Here is a 22,067-nt window from a genome sequence, read left to right as displayed (position 1 = left end):
ACCATCAAATCTTGTTGTTCTTCGCTTGTACAAGCTTTTTTCTGGTTATATATGGGTAGATCCGGCCAGATCTAGTTAATGTCTTGACAAATGTAGCGAGAAATCTAGCCAGTTTTGGCTTAATACTTCGATCGGCAACAGACTGCTACCCGAGAAGACCTAACTTGCCTGATTTGACCCCTCTTTCTAGTCGGTGGCAGGTCCAGATCTTGGAAACCCACAGTGATCAAGTCTAATTCAAGTTGGGTATAAACCCAACCCATACTGACCCATGGACATCTCTAATTCAATGTGTCACTCTATGCATAATTTGGCAAATGCTAAAAATTACTATAACAACAAATCATGTATAACCGTTTTGTGCTATATATATGCTTGAGAGACAGCTTCAACAACATACAAATGGTGTGTGTAATTAACTATTCAAACGTTTATAAATAAATATTCAATATATTAAGACGATATGTACTATGAGTAATAGTTTATACACAATAATTTTTACAATAATAAATTAATAACTTGCTATTGCTGTTAGACTAAGTGTGTGTTTGGATACCGCTTATTTTGCTAAAAATTGAAAATTGAAAATTGAAAACTGAAAATAATAAAAAGTTACTGTTCATATGCCTGATTGCACTATTCATGTCCCATGAATAGTGCAATAGGCGTTGGTTAAAAAAAAAAAAAGTTGAAAACGCAAATAATCTGGATGTGGACATGCAAACCAAACCGATCCTAAGTGTGCGTTTGGATTGGGATGAAAAATTAAATTTATTTTAGTATTCAGCTTATTTTTGCTACTATTTATGAGCCTTATTGCACTTTTTGATACTATTTATAAACTCACTATACTATTTCAACTAATTTTTACTTTTATCTATAATACTTTTAGTAATAAATTTTTAATTCCAATAAAATAAACTGTATTTAAACACTCCCCGACGCTAGCAATTGTGACAGTGAGATATATTAAAAATGTAGCGGTGGATATATAATGGTGGATATATACCGTATAGTCAATGTGCTTAAAATAACATTTTCTTCGGAGCTGTTGCTTGGAGCAGTAGTTATTGGCGGTTGTATTTGCTGAGTTGAGGGAGACTGGTTTGGTTTATCGTGAGAAATTGAGATGACATAGTCAATAGAGTCATAGATAGAAAAAAGGTAAAAAATATCAAATAAGGCAGTGATGAACCACCAGGTGTGTTTAGTGTTGAAATTTCGAGTCCGCGCGCACTGGTGTCTGGGAATTAAGTGGGGAGTGGGCACTGCTTGCTAGTAGGCCAGACTTCCCACCACCTGTTGCCATAAATGTGTGAAACCCACTTTCTCATTTCTCTTCCCCACATCTCAAGGAACTACTGTTTCTTTTATCTCTGTCTCTCGCTTTCTGTGTGTATTGTAGTGGTATTTGTTAAAACAGAACATCAGTGTGCTTGAGGGGGGAATTGGGGTACGCCTTTTTGTTTCTTTGCACTGTTTATACAATCTTGTCTGGTACAAGGTTTGCTGGGCATTTGGGATTTGGGGTCGTGGGGTTTGTTTTGTTGGCAGTGTTCTTAGCTTTTTTATGACAAAATGGGAACCGAGGACCAGAAGCCTGTAGCTGAGGAAGGCCATGCCGTTGGTTCATGTGAAGCAACAATTGTTGTCCCAGTTCACAAGGTACTTCCTTTCTTCGTTTCTGCTATGCTTGTGTGTGTGTGTGTTTCACTATTTCTTTAAAATTTTCCTTTCCCAATATGTAGCAGAGGAGTCCTTTCATGTGAAACTTTCTGCCTTATTATTTGTGCGCCAAAATTTGAAAGTTTTGGATGAATTTTATCATTGTTTGCCTTAAAGTTTTGATTTTGATTTTTCTTCAAGTTCAACTGTTTGTGTTTTGGGGAATATCATTTCCTGATAATGAACTGTTTCTCTTTAATTTCTGATGTTAGAATTTTGGTTGTCACGCACTATATATGTGAACTACTACTACGGAATCCAATTCAGTTAACTGCAGATATGGAAATTAGTTTAAGCGGGTGTCTGGTTATTTAAATTTTCTCTTAAGGCAATCGAATTTTGCACTAATAATGGTATGATATGCAGTGTGTATAATTACCATACTAAACCCATGTTTGGAAATTTGAAATCCTGCTCCAGATTAGCAAAGTTCAAATAAGAAAAGATCCATCAAAACCGGCTGATTATGTCGAAATTAACTAACATATACCTCCCACCTCCAAAGTTTAATATTTTGGTCAGAGAAAATATTTAAAGAAAAAGAAGAAGAAGTAGTTTAAGGGATATAAATCCTTTTTTGTTATAACAGAAAACAATAAAACAAATAGCTAATTGCAGCTATAAGGGTTACAGGGCCAAAAACTGTACATTTAAGTGTAGAAATCAAATGCTCTGGCCTCAGCAGTTACCGTTTTACCACTTTAATGTAAGCCCACTAGCTCGTTTTCATTTGTTAAAATAAACTTTTGCTTGCTTGTAAAAATATCTATGCACTAATATATCTTTCAAATTAGTAAGGCCTTTTTATTTTAGACTGATTTCACACATCAGTTGATCATTTTCCGGTTTCAGCTAAGTCAAGAAGAATAAGGTAGTTGAATAATGATGAGATTATTTGCTGTGGACCATGGAAGGTCAACCAGGAAAACACTATCTTGTGCAGTGAATACATTGCCATTTTCTGATGATGGCAGAATTCATTCTGTTGCCAGCCAACCTCTGGCAATTTTTTATCTTCACTGTATTTGCAGCACAAAAAGTTGGTTTAAATATAAAAAAGTGCTGCATGTGATTGTTGATAAGCGACTTAAACTTAAGTGGCTATAGGTTTGGGACTTTTATTGGTAATGTTACTAAGTGGGTGTTTTGATGCCCTATGGAGATGAAATTAATCCATTGGGTTTTAGATGGAATTCAATAAATCAATTCCTTTAAAATGTGATCCCCTTTTCTTTTCCTAAAAAAAAACTTATTTGTTTATTATTTTTTTTATAGAGGATTTTGAAGTTTATTGATTGAAAATATTAGGTTTTTAAATTTATGTTCCTTTAAAAATAAAAAAATTGTACTCGTATCTTAAGATGAGGGGGAATCACCTAAGATAGTTTTCCTGTGCAACAGAGACCTATTAATGCACTAGTGAGAGTGTGTGATATACAACAAGTGGATGGAGTAGAGGTAGCAAAGGATATGTGAAATAGGGAATCAACATAGAGTATGATTGGATAGAATGCCGAAGAAGAATTCATGTGGTCATTCTTGATTAGTTGACGAGGATCCATAGCTGATATCATTTAAATTCCTTTACTACTTAATAGTTGAGTTGAGAATATATGTATTTATATAATTTCAATGAATTCTGGCATATTTTTAGGTTGATTGTCTATTAAAGCTTTGTAGGGTAGCTAGTCAAGTGAGTTTAGTGAAATCAACATGTTAACTGAAATCCCTACAAAGCTTTAAAAGACCAGCAATCTAAAATATCCCAAAAAATTAGTTTTCTTCTTTGCTAGGTTGTTAAGAGCAAGTAAAAACTTATTTCACTTTATATGCCCATCATGAATATTTTCCAATCTCTCCTTGTTCTATTTCAGGCTGAAGACTCAATGGGAATAACTGAAGAAACCCCACATGTTCATCACTGGAAGCGGCGAAATCTCTTCCTAGAGATTCCCTCCAGAACATCAGGAGAGCCCTCTCAGGATTTTGTTGGAATAAAGATATCCTCAACACCAACTCCCACTCCCAAGAAAGTTAATTTTCTGCCAACACCTGGTTATTCTGATGAAAGAATTACTGGGTCTCCAGGGCCCTCCTCAACTAGAGGCAAATCATCCATAAGAAATCTTTTACCAAAATTAAGCTTCATGTATCGAACTTCCTCAGATGTTGAGAAGGCCACCAACCTAGCTTCTGAAGCTTCATCTACAGGGGCACAAGAAAAGCCTTTGATCTCAAGGTCATATTCACTTACAAAAATTTTCACTCCTAGGGTGAAGAGAACATCATCACTACCTGTAACTCCAATTGCACATTCAAACCTGGAAGCTGTGCATATTGGAAGCGTAGGTGGAGCTGGACCTATAAATTCAAGTGTAAGTTTTTCATGATTAGTGTCTTCAGAATACTTAATCTAGTTGATTGACCAGACTTCTATGAACCAACACATTGTAGTAAACATTAGGGGCACAGCTTCTCTGGACATGTAGTAAATTTCTTTGTTTGCAATGCTTAGGGACAAGGAAATTAATTTATAGTTAAATATTTTCAATGTGGCATATGCACTGAGCAGGCATCACAAGAATAAGTCAATCACATCCGAAATTGCCTGTGCTAACTTTGAGTACACTTTCCCTTTCTTTTTCCAACACCTATGATATTATATTTTTTGTAGTCTTAACATCATGGTGATATTCGTACAAGGATCTTAGCATCCATAGCTATATTTTTTTATTTCCATTTGCAGAGAAAAGGAGTACGAGTGCAGATAGCTCGCTCTCTTTCAGTCCCTATAAACAACAAAGAGAGAAGCATTAGGAGGATGGATTCATTTTTCCGTGTAATTCCTTCTACACCTCGAGTGAAGGATGGAGATGCAATTTCAAATGCTTCCCCCACCAAGGATGCTGGTAATTTCATTGTGTTAATTTTTTTAAGCACTCATGATTGCATTCATGAATATCAAAATTTAATTGGATTTTAAGTTTGATAGCTCTAATTTATATGATAGAAAATAAATTGACAAATCAAAATGGGACAAGTTCTTAAAAACAAGGCCTGGTTTTTTTCTTAAAAATGGGACAAGTTCACTATTCACTAACTTACAGCTTATGGTCTATATGTATAATATTGCTGATTTTCAAGAGGCGTATAGAAATATTCTTTCTTCTCCTCCTTTTCAATGGTTTTTTAACTGAATGTTATTACTTTAAAATTTTCATTGTCTGCATATTATAAAACCTGTTCCTTGAAGTTATCAGCGGATATCTTATTGTAATCTCAGATAACAATGATGACGATGGTGAAGACATAGCTGAAGAAGAGGCTGTCTGTAGAATTTGTCTGGTTGAACTGTGTGAAGGAGGTGAGACTCTCAAGATGGAGTGCAGCTGCAAAGGTGAACTTGCTCTCGCCCACCAAGAATGTGCTGTAAAATGGTTCAGCATCAAGGGTAACAAGACCTGTGATGTGTGCAAGCAAGATGTTCAGAATTTACCTGTCACTCTTTTACGTATTCAAAGTATGCGAACTCGAAATACTGGAGCAAGTAGAACACTAGAAGATGCTACTGGAAACAGGCAAGTGAAAATAATTTAACTCCTGAAGTTGTAATTGTGCTTCATTGACTGCTTATTGCTAAGAAAATATAGGAGATCAAGATAAAATATGGAATCCTGTGGAAGCCACGCCTAACTTCAATTTGTTCTAAAATCTGGGGCGCCAGCCAGCCAAGTTATTAGAGTCCCTTAAATATTTCAAAATGTCTATGGCCTGTTTCTTTTACTTCTCTTATTCTTCTCAGAGCACTATGGGCTCTCTTATTGTGCCTCATTGTTACAAGATGTCTTGAGTATTGGGTTGGTTTGTGAGTGGTGGATTAATTTTCTGAACTATTTTCTTCTTACTTTTATCCAGTTTAGTTAAGAGAAACAATAAGAGTAAGGTTTGCTTCAAAGGAAACCTAAACCTCCAACTTAAACTAGCTAGCAATTGTAATTTGGGAATTCATGACTTCCTTTAATGGCTCATTTCTGGCCATTGATGAACGTATGTAAGACTCTTGTCCCAACAATGCTTTTGTACTGGTAAATTATTGCATGATTAAAGCAAGATATAATCCTCATTTAGCTAGCCTCTTTGCCTACGGAGAGTCTCCAGGTCACGGTAGACGCATGAGCAGCAGGCAGACTTTTGGACAAATTTGAAAGGGAAGCACGTGCAAGGCCTAGGCACCACCAGCCTGTACCCAACCAATATAGGACATGGTGGGGCCATGGGCCAGAGGTAAGAGGTAAAGGGGGTGTGTGGTTTGGTGGTGGGGAGAGGGGAAAAGATCTATTTACGGCTCCTGCCCAAGCCTCTTTCGAGAGGTACGTCCTGTTGGATGATAGACCACCCAAAAGTGGCAAGTTTGAGGGGGAACCGTTGGTGCATGCTCTGAGAGTAGAGAGGGAAAGCATTTATACCGTGGCAAGAAAGAAGTGCTACGGTAGGGGGAGAACTGAAACCTGCCTCTGTCTGGCAAGGGTGAGTGGCACACACCTCTGGTGGTCGGCAAGTACGAGTTTATAGTTTTTCCACCCTTTTTAAATTCAGTACATCTTTTCCAGTTGTGCAGGTGGTATCCTGTATATTCCTTTTAAAAATCCTCTATAAGAACCATGCCCATCTGTGGATCCTGTAGTAATACTGTATAAAATCAAATTTGGTCCATAACATCTAAGTTGGCTTTTCTGTTTGAATGTATTCAAAACAACCCGCTTTTCAGATGATCCCTATAGAAGAGTGGGATTATAACGATATCTAGTTACTTGTTTCCCTATTTCTATTTAAAATCATCCGTAAGAAAAGCATTTTGTTTCCACTTAGCCGAGGAAATGGTTATGGGCATTGAAGCCTTTGTCTCAACCCCATACCAGTCCCTCAGGTTTGAGTTCTACCTTTTCTCTGCCTCAAGCCGTATCCAGACATTGGGGCCAAGGATATAATTCATCATTTATCCTACATTAATTTAGTACTGAACTTGCACACTGACTTGAGATTCTTGAATCTCAAGCTATTAACTTTCAGTTGAAATTTCTCGAGGCTTGAGCAATGTAAGCCTCTTATCCACTATCAAGTTTCTGATTTTTGTTGGGATAAGAAGCAGTCATCCATTGTTACTATCTCTTGAACACTTCATTTCCACAATTCTTCTATTCTTAAATGTATTATAACTTTGAGTAAAATCATGAGTACTTTGAGCTTTGCCCAGTATAAAATCCAATCAAATTTCAATATTGTCCAAGTTTTTCTTCTTGTATTATAATCTCTATAATGAAATAGTCATTAATTTTATTAGTTAAAATTTTGTTAGGGTTTGGCAGGAGGTACCAGTACTTGTCATTATCAGCATGCTGGCCTACTTTTGTTTCCTTGAGCAGCTCCTGGTAATATTAGCAGTTTCACATCAAGATCTATCAAATTTGCTGTTATATATCCTTGGTAATGTATCTGTTTGTGTGCAGGTTGGGAATATGGGTACTGGTGCGATCGCTATATCACTTCCATTTTCCTGTGTACTGGGTCTACTCTCATCCATGACCTCATCAACCATGGGTATGCTATTAAAGATCCTTAATGAATAAGAAATAATGTAAAGATTGATGAATCTTTTGTAGGGATATTATCTGAGGAACTATATGTTGCAAATTGGACATGTGGACCAGTGGAATACCGAATACATTAAGAAACCAGATTAATTAGAAGACACAGACACACGCAAGGCAACTGTAATCAATAATTTCATAATAAACACTAAAGCTTTGATTAAGTGTAAAATGTCCTAGTAAATGTTGGTGCAATAATGACTGTGAATGGTACTCACCTATGAAATTATGTTGGACCAATTGTCTGTTCCTTACGATTCGACGGACCCTCACCTTTTGAACCCTTGTATTCAGTGAAGAGAAGATTTGTCTGGGTCTATGCATCGGTTCAGTTTGCTCTGGTGGTTCTCTTTGCACATATATTTTACTCTCTGGTAAGAGCCTTTCTTCTTCATATATTTTCATTGCTTGCTTAGTTGCTTGGAACTACAATAGAGCTAAATTGATCCAAGAAATTTAGGGTGATGGTTCAGTAATTATCTATGAAGCACAGACACTTCATTTAGGGTGTTGTACATATGTCGGACACGGTACACACTTGAGAAACTTCTGCATGCTTGCCCTAGTCATGTCCTTTTAAAATAAATAAATTGTGAGACATGGGAACAAGAGGAATCAAATTACCCTATCACAAAACAAATGGATCATTTATGCTCTAATAGTAACAGTGAATTTGGAAATTAATAAATATTCTTATTCTTGGTTTATTTTCTAATTTCTAAACGTCCTTTAATAGTCATGAATTCACTTTATTATCCATTATTGCTCTTAAATTGATATTATTTAACATTATATGAAAAATAAATGCTTAAAATATATAGAAAATAAAAATAAAAATATAATCAATAATTCTTTAATAGAAGTGTCCCACCATACCCGTGTTCTATTTTTTCAAAAAATGTTATGTTGTCAAGTTGTACCTATATCCATACTCTGTCCATGCTTCCTAGGTGATTATCTTGAAGGAGGGCTTATATAACCCCGTAACCTTTTGGACATCATTGTTCATGAATCAAGTTTACATATATATGATTGAATAAAAGATTTTACAGATCTTAGATTGAACTTTGTATATACCATTTTTTTTATGGGTGGAACTTTGGTCATGGTCCCAATATAAGAGTCATATCCAGATTGAGGTAGGCAAATCATTTTCCCTTAAAATATAGTATGAATTAATAGCATCCATCACCAGATCTACAAATGGCTCTTTTCCAGTTTGTGAATCTTCAGGTCCCAGATAAGCTAACCAAGCATGCCATGTGTCAAAAGATGGGTGCTTCAGCCAATATGTTACACTTTTGTAGCTCTTTTTTTAAGTTACTGTAGCATCGCTTTTTCACTTTGATTTAGCACAATAGATTAGTCATGGGAGGCTGATGTATGATTAGAACAGCAATGAATTGCACTTTCCAAGTAAAACAAATCTAATACAAATTTGTATGTATTGCTTGCATTGATTTGTGGACTTCAGGTATCTTTGCAAGCAGTCTTGTCGATTTTGCTGGCAACATTTGCTGGTTTTGGTGTCGCAATGAGTGGGAGTTCCATCCTTGTCGAGTTTTTTAGATTGCGAAGAAGATGGCAGGCCCAGTTAGAGCAGCGTAATGGTTCACAAGTGATGACTCGACCAGGCCAATTCCCTAGATCGTTAAACTCACCACGGATAGTCCCCCCTGAACGCCGCCACCAAACTGAAGTTCAAAATCCAGAAACGTTTAGTGGGGTTTGAAATAATATCTCATTGGGGGTTAATATTACATGGCTTAGCTAGCTGTAATGGTTCCAGCTGATTTTGTTATTCCTGAGTTGAGGCACCTGATGACTTGTAATGTATCATCACAAATGGGATCTCACACGTATCTTTATCAGCTTAAGTTATAACACGAAGACGTGTTTGTACAGGCTTCTGATGGTAGTAATAGAATGAATCCCATATGTATTTTGCTGCTGCAGTTTATTTGGGTACTCACAACATGCCTGTCTCTTAGGTAGGTGGGATTCATGTGTTATGAGTGGGATGATGCATGCATCCAAAATATTAGGTACTTTTTCCATATTATTGAAGATTTTGTATTCAATGTGTTATAGCACTATCACAGATTTTCAGCGAAGGAATTATAGCATGTTCTTTATCCCGAAGATACCATAGTGTTAAGAATGGTGCACAAGATATCATGGGTTCAAATCTCTTAACTCCCAACTCGTATTATATAAAAAAGAAAAAAGAAAAAGCATGAGACGAGCACAATACAAATTAGTCCTTGCTGGACAAGTCACAAATCCTATTTCAAAATAGTGAGGAGGCGGCTATAAGGACGTGCTCTATGTAATGATGCGCGTGTGGTGAATTCACAATGACTGGCTGAATGCTAGGGACGGATCTACATATATATATATATATATATATATTTGTTTCTCTTCTTTTAAAATATTTAGATATTGACCTATAAGAAAAAAAAAAAAAAATTCATGTTCCTTTAACTTCAAAAATAAATAAATATGGATTAAACAAAAATCACGCATAAAATAAGAAACACTTATTTTGTATGTTATATTTTGTTGATGTGTTTTATAATATGAAATGTTTAAAAAATACTAATTTTGTATGTAGTATTTTGTTGAATATGAAATAGATGTTAGTTTTTATTTTCATAATTTTTTTTTGATTTTAAGCTTTGCCCCCCCCCCCCCCCCCCCCCCCCCCCCCCCTTCCCTCTCCAGATATGAATCTTGGTTCGGTCCCTATGCTAAGTGTTGGAAAAGATTTTAGAAATGAAGATAGATTGAATAATGCCACCACTGACAATGAATGTGTCTTCCTGCTTGTTTTTTTATTTTTTATTTTATCTTTGGTATATTATTAGCAAAAATATAACTCCACAATACTCCCCTAGATTTTCATTGTGGATTGAAACAAATTATAGAATTATGGGTAAGTGATTAAATTCATTATTTTCTAACAACTTAAGCTATTGGAGAAATTGGTAATTTATTATGATTTTAGGAGGTCCTATGTTCTGGCTTAAGTTTTTGGAACAACCGGTGATTTATCATGTTGAAATCTAAAAGAAAGTGAAATATTGTAGAGAATTGAGAAAGAACATTAATTAGGGTTTTAGACCCCAGTTGTTAATTTTGAGAAAGAGTACTGTTAGTATTTTGGAAGGTACTATAGCTTCAAATTCTTCACTCACCCACTAATCTTCAAATCTACTTGAAACTCTCTAGAATGGTGAAATTGAGGGAAACTTGATTACAAAACTCTAGGCATACATATGGAGTTTTCACTCCTCAAGAAAATCTCTCTCGAAACAACTTATAATGTCCTTATATCCCAACAAGTAGGACACTAATTGGGCTTGAAATAGACAAGTTATTAGGTCTTTTGCATTGTTGATTTGCGCAAACTCCACCTATCAAATCGATGTGGAATCAATGCTAGAGTCCATTCTGAAACATCACTTTCGAGGCTTGATCGATTGAGGTGGTATGAGATTGGAGTCAAGCTTTCTGTCGAGAAGGCAAAGACTTATATTTTCTTAAGCAACTTTTATGTCTTCAATTTGATTTTCAATTATCACTTTAAGACACAACAAAACTCACACTTTAACAACTAAAACAAATAAACCTAACAACTAGAAGCAAGAGAGGAATAGAGAGAACACACATGGGTTATGCCGTTTGCCTTAACGGCCTACGTCCACGAGCTAAAGCCCTTTGACAACTACATCTTGATATTAGCATTGTGTATTGTTACAGTGACCTTAATAGGGTTTATATAAAAGCAGCAAGGCCTAAGATTACGTGTACATAGGTTGAGAAATACAACCGTACCTCTTGCGCCAATACATAAAATAATATAAACCAAATATATGTCTTTACCAACAAATCAGGCTATAAAGTTTTTGTGTTCTCTATTGCATTCAATTTTAACATAAGCCATATATATGTCTTCCCATGCACGTGCATATGAAAGTTTGTTTGTTTGTTTGTTTGTTTGTTTTTTTTTTTTTTTTTTTTTTTTTTTTTTTTTTTTTTTCATTTGGCCTTAAATTTTTAACAATTTCATTAGTGGTGATGTTTGTAAAATAATGTGAAAAAATAGCATCTCAAGTTTTTAAGACTCGAGTTTCATGATAGAACTCGAGTCTTAAATGCTTGAGTTCCTAAGCTGGCAAACAAAAATTATCCACATGAAATTCACATAGAACTTGAGTTTATAATACTCGAGTTCTTCCTCATCTGCTTCTGTAGATTCTTCCTCCTCTGTTTTTCAGTTCTGCTCCTTTGGATCTACCCTCTGCTTTTCAGATCATTCTGTGTTCTCCAAATCTCTGTTTTTCTTCATTCGGATTTGTGTTTTCTAGATTGTTCTTCTTATTCTTTCAGATCTGGTTCTTCAGATTTTCTTCATCTTCATCTTTGTTCTTTAGATACTTCTATAGAACTCGAGTCTGAGAAATTTGAGTTTCCCGTGAATAAATTGATTTTATCACAAAACTCGAGTTTCACAGACTTGAGATGCTAAGGGGGTGTTTGGATCATCAATTTCCATAACTCATAACTCAAAAATGGTGGAACTCAAAGCTAGAAGTCCATTTGGCACCACCATAACTCTGTTTCCATCACTCAATTCTCTAATTTTTGAGTGATGAGTTATGGAAATTGAAAACATATTTTAGCTGTTTTCAGTTTCTATAACTTATAACTCATAACTCAGTGGCATTTTTGTAATTAAACACACATGAGACCCACTAGTCATAACTCATTTGACCAATCTACCTTTTTTTTTTTTTTTTTTTTCCTGGTTTCGGTCTCAGGTCTTTCTTTTTTTTTCCTAGGTTCGGTCTCGGGTGTTCTTCCTTTTTTTTTCTCTTCTTCTTTCATTGGGTTCGGTGATCTGGGTTTCTTTTTCTTTTCTTTTTTTTTTTCACTGGGTTCGGGTGATTAGGGTTTTTTTTTTTTTTTTTTTTTTAATTTTTGGTTCGGGTTTTTGGGTACTAAAAAAAAAAAAGCTGCACCCAGTGACAAGTATAGGGCCCACAAATAGTGTGAAAAATATTGAGTGATGACAAGTGAGTGATGGTGCCAAACAGGTGTGGTATTTTAAAGTGTTGAGTGACGGAAATTGAGTGATAAAAAAAAACCATCCAAACAGCTCCTAATTTCCTAAATAGTTTCCAAATCCTTACTAACGGTATTCTCTCCCAAAATTATGCTAGCCTCCAAATTACCTCCTGTTTGACTGACTATGTTACTACAGAGTGGCTAATTTACAGAGAGAGAAACAGTCAACGCAGAAGATTGCGAAGTTGCCGACTCACTCCACATTCAATGGAATACCGAATACCCAGTACGATGAATGTTCCAACAACAGCACAAAGACTACCTCTTCTCAATGCTCGTGCCTTTCACTTCCTCTCTCTCCCTCTCCGAGGTCATACACTCTCTCTCTCTCTCTCTCTCTCTCTCTCTCCTAACATTATTACTACTCTGTTTGGTTGTTAAGAAAAAAAAAAAGCAACCTTTTGAGTCTTTCTTTCTTTTTTTGTACTTGCTTTCTGTATCTGAATATGAGAAACCTACTACAAGTTATGGCCCAGCAACAAAAACTATGGAACTTATTAAGCTGTGTTTTCCAGGTGCTTCCAAGTTTGGCTCACATGTGCCAATATTGTGTCATAGTAGGAGAGTGAGAGTGGGGTTGTCGAATAAAATGGCTCTGAGTTTGGAAAACTGCGATGTGGGCGTTGAAAATAAGCTGGGGGTGGTTCGCCCTGCCACTGAACACTACGCTAAGGAGGCAATTCAAGCACTTAAAACTGAGAAGGTTATTGTAGTGCCTACCGATACAATTTACGGGTTCGCTTGTGATGCCTGGTATGCGTTTTGATAGATTGCCTATCACCTGTTTGTTGAAAATCCTCAATGCATTTGTATTGCTTTCTGATTTCTTGTCTTTGAGTTTGAAGAATAGGTTAAACTTGGTATGCGTATTCCAAAATTTCATTATGGTTGTGTTGCCTATAAACATAAAAGATGTGATATCCTGGATAATCAGGATTGGATTGGATGAATGTGTTGTGCAGACGTGGGCTGAGTAGCCCCAAATGTAACTTAATTAGTCCTTTTTAGGGTATAGGGCAGATGTAACTAGCGCTTCCTCAAGTTGTGACAAAAGACGTTTTAACTTTTTAGAATGATTCTATATAGTCTCTGACTCTCAGTCCATTAAGCCTCATCTTATTTTGGTTTTTTAATCATTGTGTTTAAAAATAAGACTCATCTTTACTGCTCAGTTTTGGAAAATAGTGCAGTCTCAATTCTGTAAATGAATTTGTCACTTTGGAAGATTTATATTAATGCTTTATTTCTTGTATTCTGCAGTTCTATGGAAGCAGTGAATCGGATTTACAAGATTAAAGGACGTGAACATACACGCCCTTTGGCAATATGTGTTGGGGATGTATCAGATATAATGCGCTTTGCTGTCACGGACTATTTGCCTCAGGGCTTGCTTGATTCTCTACTGCCAGGGCCTGTTACTGTTGTATTAAGGCGAGGTTTGTGACTCAGACATCTGTCTTCACAGAAAAAGGAAGAGATTATAGTGCTTAGGATCTGTTGTTGAATAATTCTGTTTGTACTTATAGCTGTTAATTGTTGAACTATGATGTAGTCTAAGTGTAGGTATTTGAATCTTTTACAGGAGAGTCAAGTATTCTTGAGAAGTCTTTGAACCCAGGATTGGATAGCATAGGAGTCCGAGTGCCTGACTGTAACTTTATCAGGGCTATTGCTCGTGGTTTGGGAAGTGCACTGGCCCTTACCAGTGCAAATCTGAGTGGGCAGCCAAGTAGTGTCTGCATCAAAGATTTTGAGAACCTGTGGCAACACTGTGCATTTGTTTATGATGGTGGTGTGCTTCCATCTGGTCGAGCAGGCTCAACAATTGTGGACCTCACCAGGCTAGGAAAGTACAAGATTATTAGACCTGGAAGGTAAGAGTTGGTAGTATATTACTATGTTGTGAATTGAAGAGAAAGAGGAAAAATAAATATTATAACCATAGCTTTTGAATGTTGCGAATAAAGTCATGATAATCATTGTTTAGTAGAAGCAGTCTATTGATTGTTACATATGCCTTTGATAATTTCAAGAATGCATTCTGTGAACATTGCATTAGTTATTTTAAATATGTTAAAAAGATAGTAATATTAGAAAGGAATTTTTTTTTTTTTTTTAAATCTTTCATACTTTCTGGTATGAGTATAGTGAAAGTATATTGCCCTATGCTCAAAAACCAAGAATAAAAAAAAATTGTTAAAGCCATTCTAAAATTCAAGTTTCATTTGTTAAGCAATCACTCATAATTTGAAGATTATAACGGGATATGTAATGAACTAATTCTCATCTATCTATCTATAAATACAAATATATTCTTTAGTTTTTGCACTTGAATTTGCTGTTTCTGCAGAACTATAGACTTTTGCATGATTGACAGGACAGGAATGCTTAATTTAAAGTTCTATTTTCATGTAAATCCTACTAGTGCTAATAAGCCTATGAACATTAACTCTGCTATATTTTGCCTTGTATTTCCAGTGCAAACGAAGAGACTATTGCAATTCTTGAAAGACATTCTCTACTAGAAGAAGCAACAGCTACTTGAGGAAGTGACGAAACAATATTCAGGTCACTTATGTTTTAAAGACTTGGTGTTTTATTACAGAGGCAGGAACCAGGAAAGGTTCTACTTGGGTGTATGAGAAATTGTGTCAGTCTGCCTCATTGCATTGTAGATAATTTAACCACCAGTCATATTCTTGAACCGCATTGGAAAGTTTCACTGAATTTTTCCCCTTTTCTAAATTCTGAATTATGGTGACGGCATTCACCCAAAAAAGAATTTATATATTCATTGCCAATGAACCATTAAAATCATGTGTACATCTGGTGAAACTGAAGTCATATCCTTGTCTTTTGCATAGAATTTGAAAGGAACCCGTCAACCTTTTAACTGTGAGCTTAGTATAAATGGTGACCACTCTCATCAATTCTTTATAGGTAAAGGAAATTTCTGTTTTCATTGGCATAAATGTAATTCATCATAAGCAAATCTTGAGGAAGAGAGTACCTGTGTCTGGACTTCATATAAATATCTTCGTTTAATGCCAGCAGGGAAGTACATCTGAAGATAACTCATCCTAAAATCCTAAATCCTAAATATGTTCTTTTACCCCGCCCCCTCCGTTTTTGCCTGATTGTTTGCTTCGAAGTCAAATCTTAAACTGCCAAAAGGATGAGTCAGATTCCTCAGATTCACAGATGCTATTCGGATCAAAATGTGATGCAGACCATGGCCATCAATCAACTTGCAGTCAAGATTGTATTAGGGGCATTGTTAAGTCTCAATGAACAGGCTTTTCTCCAAGGGATCATTGAGTTTTTGTGTTTTCTTATTCTGGTTTATAAGTAGTTTCTTGGTGTTGGTTTTTATGACTTTGTGGGTGGTTTATTACAGTAACTAGTCACAGACCCACGCGTTACGTAGGAATAAATAATTATTTTGTTTAGTATTATAATGTATAATTTTTTCTCTAAAATTTGTTGAAGATATTTGTTTTCCCTAAAAATTAAACAATTTCTATTTGGTCTAGTTAGGTTTACTTCGGCCCCATTTGATGATGTCTGCTTCGGTCCAATTTGGTCAATTTCGGTCCCCTTCAGTCCATTTTAGACTAATTGGGCCGTAAAGTGATTTTTTTTTTTGTAGGTTGCTTTTTCAATTTTAGCTCAAAATTTCATTTTTCTCTTAATTTTTGGGTTGGAAAGTATTAAATTTTATTATATTTGGGCTAAACTCTTTAGTTTTAAGTTAAAAAATACAAAGAAAATAGACGTTAGAAATTATAAATATGAGCCCTAAAAATGCAATAAAAATGATAAATATTCAAAAGTCTTATTCGGTCCACATTGGTTCTATTCAGTCCATTCTATCCTTTTTGGTTCAATTTGGTCCTATTCGGTCTTATTCAATCCACTTTAATGCTACTCAGTCCATTTGGTCCGCATTGGCTTTATTCGGTTCACATTGGTCCTATTCTGTCCACTTTGGACCATTCTGTCCACTTTGGTCCTATTCTGTCCGCATTAGTTCTATTCGGTCCATTCTGTTCACTTTGGTCCTATTTGGTTTATGTCTACTTTGGTTCTATTTGATCCATTTTGTCCACTTCAATCATTTTCGGGCCATTCAGTCCATTTTGTCCACTTTGGTTCTATTTGGTTCATTTTGTTTACTTCGGTCCAATTTTGCCCTATTTGGTCAATTCTGTCCACTTTGGTTCTGATCTATCCATTCATTCTTATTCAGTCCACTTTGGTCCTAATTTGTTCATTCATTCTTATTAAGTCTACTTTGGTCCTACTCAGTTCCCTTCGGTCCTATTCGGTCCACTTTGTTCCATTTGGTCCAATGCGGTTGATTTGGACCACTACGGTCCATTTTGATCCACTTCAATCCATTTTTGTGCACTTACATAATGGGCGAAGATATGTTTGGGTCGAAAGTACCTATTCTAAATCCAATTTATTAAAAATATATAAATTTCAAATTCAAATTGTAATCTCTAAAATCTTATACATAGCATTTATTCCTGCTACGCTCTTGTTGAGCCACATCAATGTAGCATTTCATTCTACTTCGATATGACTAAATTTAAGTGAAAGTATTTTTAAATAAAAAAGCTATGAATATAAAAATGTAATCTTTAAGGCAGTTATTCATTTGCTTTAACGTCGTTACTTTTAAATGAATTGCATGAGGTTGATTATACATTTAAGCAAATAAATAAATAAATAAATAAATATATATATATATATATATATACATATATATATATATATATATGTATGTATGCATGTATCATTTTTATTTAAATAAATTATTCAAATTATTCATTCTCTTAAAAGAGATTATCAAGACAGTCAAAACTCATATCAAACTTATATTGAATATGTATAATTTATTCTCTAAATTTTATTGTAGATTATTTGTTGTCCCTAAAAACAAAACAATTTCAAAAAGTAAATTCCATTAGTCTAATTTTACAATTATATAGTTTTATAATTTTTGATGTTTTTGATTGATATTATTCTTTTTTGAAATGGTCCATGTTCTTCTAACTATTTTTATTATGCATTATATTTTCCTAATTTCTTTTGGTACAATTAAAAATGTCAAGTTTCAAAACTATTATTCAAATTCTCATTACCTTTAAGGAGATTATTATGATAACAAAAACTTATTATATAATTACAATTGATGTTATTCAAATAATTGATAATACTCTCAACCCAAACTTGTATTTTCCCATTCTTAAATAGGTACACCACCCCACCAACATCAAAAATTGATTGATGTCTTGATCTAATGATAAAGAGCTATCATTAAGAGTGGATGTCATACGTTAAAACACTCTAAAAAAAGGTAAACAAAATTAGACTGAAGTGATTTGAAATAGACCAAATGGACAAAAGTGGAGTGAAATGGACCAAATTGGACCGAAGTGGACCAAACTGGATCCAATGGACCGAAGTAGATCAAAAGGACCGAATTGGACGAAATGGACCAAAGTGGAGCTAAGTAGACTAGATTGGTCTGAAGTGGACTGAAGTGGACTAAATGGACTGAAGTGAACCAATTGGACCGAAGTGGACTGGATTGACCGTAGTAGACTGAATGGACCTAATTGGATTAAAGTGGACTGCAGTAGATGAAATTAGACTGAAGTGGACCAAATTAAACCAAATAGATGAAGTGGACCGAAATGGACTGAATGTCGATATGTAATTAGCATAGTCAAGTGTTTTGATATAAGCTCGAATTCTTACTTCCAAAATAATTAAGTATTAACTCAAATAAAAATCAAACCAAAACTCAAAGAGAGAGAGAGAGAGAGAGAGAGAGAGAGAGAGAACTAAAAAATACAAAACCAAAATGTATGAACCCAAAACAGAGTTTTGAAAATCACAATGATTCATCAATATGAAGTGCAAGAAAGATTAAATAACGCGCACAAGAGAGAGAGAGAGAGAGAGAGAGAGAGAGAGAGAGAGAGAGAGAGAGAGAGAGAGAGAGAGAGAGAGAGAGAATAAATTTATAGAAAATAATATGAGAAGAAAAAAGTAAAAAGTAAAAATATAGTAATAAATACCAAATTATCCAAACCATGTCATGTAATAAAATAACATTTATTCATATATACTATATTTATAATGCAATATGATAACATCTATGAAATTAAAGAGAATAAAAAAGATAGCAACTTAAAAACACAAAACTTAATTACATCAACCTAAAGTGAGTTTCAAATAATACAAAAATTCATCAGCCTAAAGTAGAGATGCAAGAAAAATAAATAATTTCACCAGAAAATGAAAAAAAAAATTTGAGAGAGAGAAATAACCTTTTGTGTATAGGAAAACTATGTATAGAATGAGAAAGAGAATTGTAAATTTATAGTAAAAGGAGGGGAATAAGAAAAGCCAAAAGTAAAGAAAGATAAAGGGATAAAGGAAAATGATATTAAGGGAGATAATAATGGGGAGATGAAAATGTAAAAGAAATGGGAAAAGTTAGAGAAAGTATAACAATAAGTTGAGAAATTAATAAGAAAGAGAAAAGAGTTAAAAAAAAAATGTTGAAAATTGGTGGATAATGTGGCAATTGAAAATGAGTGGTGATGTGACTTAACAGGAACGTAATAACAATAAATATTACGCTTTAGCTTTTAGATATATATATATATATATATATATATATAGATAGATAGATAGATAAATCATTGCAAGCTGAATTTGTTGCAAAGAGAATAATGTTACTCATATTTTAAGCAATCATTTCAAACTTAGAATAATTATAAACATCATTTAACTCATCATCTAAGTATCTAATTAAAACAATAAGTTCGCATAATTTCATTTCAAAACCAAACAGAGAGAGTTTAAGTGTTATCATTAGGGATCTAGGTAAAGCTTGTTTAGAAAAAAAGAATATAAAATAAAATAAATCTTTTTTAAGTAGTGTAATAATGTTACTGTTAAGTCAAAAGGTATGTGTAGTCATGATAAGACCAAGACACCAATCTGTTTTTTCTGTAAACGAGGATTGAACTTAAAATATTTTATTCAACCATAATTTTTTTTACAAATTGAGTTAATTAGAACTCAATAAGTATTTAACACCAGATTTTTATTTTCATAATTTTATTGGGGGGTGGGGGGTGGGTGTTGGTTGGTTGGTGGGGGTGGGGAGAGAAGGCTGTGCTTGAGTAGTCTAGTGTCTAACTTCGATGGGACTGAAGTGATTTTGACTGGAAGCACACAATTGTGATTCTCGTGCGCATTTGCCAACTTATTTGGATCCTTTGTGGTTTTCATATATTATAAAAATTCACATGGTGAAATTATGTTCTGCAATTTATAATACTTACATTGAGTGGCATGTACAAGTGGGTCATATACTTCCCAATATTTATTATTAAAAACAAAACAATTGGTAGATTATTAAAAAATATATAAATAGTACACAATTTATAGAAACTCTTGGTAGTAGAATTTTAGTGGAAGTAGTTAAAACTTTGAAATAAAGTGTCAATTATAAAGATACCCCTTGTGGTATCAGGTATGGTTCATTATCAAACACACCATATATGCTACAAAATTGACATTTTAAACCTTTATGACATTTATAATAACGCAATTGCCCCTTTTGTTAAGACTTTTGTCATTTTTATTGGATGAAAGATGACCATGCAAGCCAAAACAAGTGTACAACAACTAAGTCCTGCTAAACACATATGTTCACGACTTCACGTGTTTATTTTTCGTCTAATAAAAGTGATATGAATCTAATAAAATGGTCAATTACATCATTTTAAATACATAAAGATTTAGAAGGTTAATTTTTGTACATAGAGAGTGTTTCATAATGACTCGTACTATAGGGACTCTCTTTGCATTTAACCCCTATTTTAAGGTACTTATAATGTGTCATATGACATAAGAAGAAGAAAATGAAGAAAAAAAAAGTGAGGGTGTCCACTTGGCACAAACACAACGTGGATTATATAATTTTATTATAATTTTTTATAAAAAAAAGGATTTAATTTGAAACAATCCCAAACTCTAATGATAGACTGTAATGATGATTATATAGGAATAAAAAATAGATATTACAAGGAATGCAAGATGTTGTAATATAATAATTATTCCTATTTAGTTGTTTGGTAACCCTATAGTAATAGAACCCTGAATCTGTATTCCACATTTTTGGTACAACATCTTAAGACGGTGTAATGAATGCATTTCAAATCAAATTGCCTAAAATGCCCTTATTATATTAAATTCATTTTTTATGAGAATTACTTTAATGAACCCAATCCTGAATGGAGACCTCTAATGAAAAAAAAAATGTATATACATATATATATATATATATATATATTTTAATAATAAAGTTGCTTTCATTTTATTGCATTAAAATTAACTTGTCTTCTTCTCTCTTAAACAAGTTTTGCTTCTCTACGTGTCTAGGGGTGGGAAGTTGGTAAAATCTTTAATGGTCATGCTCATGTCTCACACCTGTAAAATTTGCCCAACAAACACTATCACCTGTAAAACTTTATTAACTCAAGAAAACAATACATGAAAAAAATCATAAATCAAAGTATTATATTATTAAACCATATTTCTCTCCTATTTCTCAACATATTAAACTTTTCATTTGTCGAATTGGTTCTCCATGCACTCCATTCACAATACCATTAATAAAATTTGTATACAATTTAAATAATTGAACAAGATGATAATTAAAATAGAATATTAAATATGAATGACCTGAGTACCAAGTGCGGGGGTAACCCACCTCCAAATTCCTTGAGAGTAATGTTCATACTTCAATAAATAACTTTGACATAGACCCACACTTCAATAGATAACTTTCAACTCTCTGCCTCCTAATATTAATTAACTGATTTTGAATTTCAGAATTTTGATTGTTTAAAGTCACCCCATTGATTACATTTTGCTATATATTAGACACGTTAATATATATACTCCTAAATATAATGCCAAAATGGACAATTGAATAAATATATTTTGTTAATATATATATTGTGTGCGCCGGAAATGAAATTATTGGGCCTAACTTCACTTGGGCTCACAAATTATTTATGAGGTGAGTTTTAGGATTTCCTACTTTGGGTCGTTCTTGGCACAGAGACTCAAAGTAATATTCCCACTCTCTCTCTCTCTCTCTTGTTTTTCCCTCTTTTTTTCTGAACCACCTTTTCTTCCCCAACTTCTTCTATTTATAGCTCTAAGTGGGGAGGTTATGATTACTGCCATTGTTAGTGCAATCAAAGGTCCAATATTATCTGTTGTAAGTGGGTGTTTAGGTGAGAGTGGAATGCTGAGATTATGGCTTTGGAACTTGGTTTCAACTCAAGCTAATATGCTCGGTAGTGATGTTTCCCGGAACTGCCGAGCACCCTATGATATGTCTGGATAAAAGACTTTCTTAGTTGTTTGGGAAATTTATGCCGAGCATTGATTAGGGGACGAGATTAAAACTCGCAGTTTATGAAGGTAGTTTAAAGCAAATATTTGAAAAATAGGGCCGTGCTA

At 34.2% G+C, this 22,067-nt stretch overlaps 2 protein-coding genes across 2 annotated transcripts; both read left to right on the top strand.

Moving 5' to 3' along the window:
- Positions 1-1,134: 1,134 nt before the first annotated feature.
- LOC126725980 (uncharacterized) lies at positions 1,135-9,515 on the top strand. The gene is made up of 8 exons (XM_050431054.1): positions 1,135-1,665; positions 3,600-4,100; positions 4,472-4,634; positions 5,009-5,303; positions 7,082-7,154; positions 7,233-7,323; positions 7,668-7,747; positions 8,848-9,515. The coding sequence occupies exons 1-8, from the start codon at positions 1,579-1,581 to the stop codon at positions 9,103-9,105; spliced, it is 1,548 nt and encodes a 515-aa protein (XP_050287011.1). The 5' UTR covers positions 1,135-1,578; the 3' UTR covers positions 9,106-9,515.
- Positions 9,516-12,585: 3,070 nt separating this feature from the next.
- LOC126725975 (uncharacterized) lies at positions 12,586-15,320 on the top strand. Its single transcript, XM_050431045.1, has 5 exons — positions 12,586-12,813; positions 13,019-13,256; positions 13,764-13,939; positions 14,086-14,377; positions 14,982-15,320. Exons 1-5 carry the CDS (start codon positions 12,711-12,713, stop codon positions 15,046-15,048), a joined length of 876 nt encoding a protein of 291 aa, XP_050287002.1. The 5' UTR covers positions 12,586-12,710; the 3' UTR covers positions 15,049-15,320.
- Positions 15,321-22,067: the final 6,747 nt, after the last annotated feature.

The sequence above is a fragment of the Quercus robur genome, chromosome 1, assembly GCF_932294415.1.
Source record: "Quercus robur chromosome 1, dhQueRobu3.1, whole genome shotgun sequence".
NCBI lineage: Eukaryota > Viridiplantae > Streptophyta > Magnoliopsida > Fagales > Fagaceae > Quercus > Quercus robur.
The sequence above is the reverse complement of the archived record's forward strand: the minus strand, read 5'-3'. Positions and strand labels throughout refer to the sequence as shown.

Coding starts and splice junctions, on each gene's coding strand:
- LOC126725975 (XM_050431045.1), top strand. CDS start 12,711: ATGGAATACCGAATACCCAGTACGATGAATGTTCCAACAACAGCACAA. Junction 12,814..13,018: donor CCTCTCTCTCCCTCTCCGAG/GTCATACACTCT, acceptor TGTGTTTTCCAG/GTGCTTCCAAGTTTGGCTCA. Junction 13,940..14,085: donor TACTGTTGTATTAAGGCGAG/GTTTGTGACTCA, acceptor AATCTTTTACAG/GAGAGTCAAGTATTCTTGAG.
- LOC126725980 (XM_050431054.1), top strand. CDS start 1,579: ATGGGAACCGAGGACCAGAAGCCTGTAGCTGAGGAAGGCCATGCCGTT. Junction 7,324..7,667: donor CATGACCTCATCAACCATGG/GTATGCTATTAA, acceptor CCTTGTATTCAG/TGAAGAGAAGATTTGTCTGG. Junction 7,748..8,847: donor CACATATATTTTACTCTCTG/GTAAGAGCCTTT, acceptor TGTGGACTTCAG/GTATCTTTGCAAGCAGTCTT.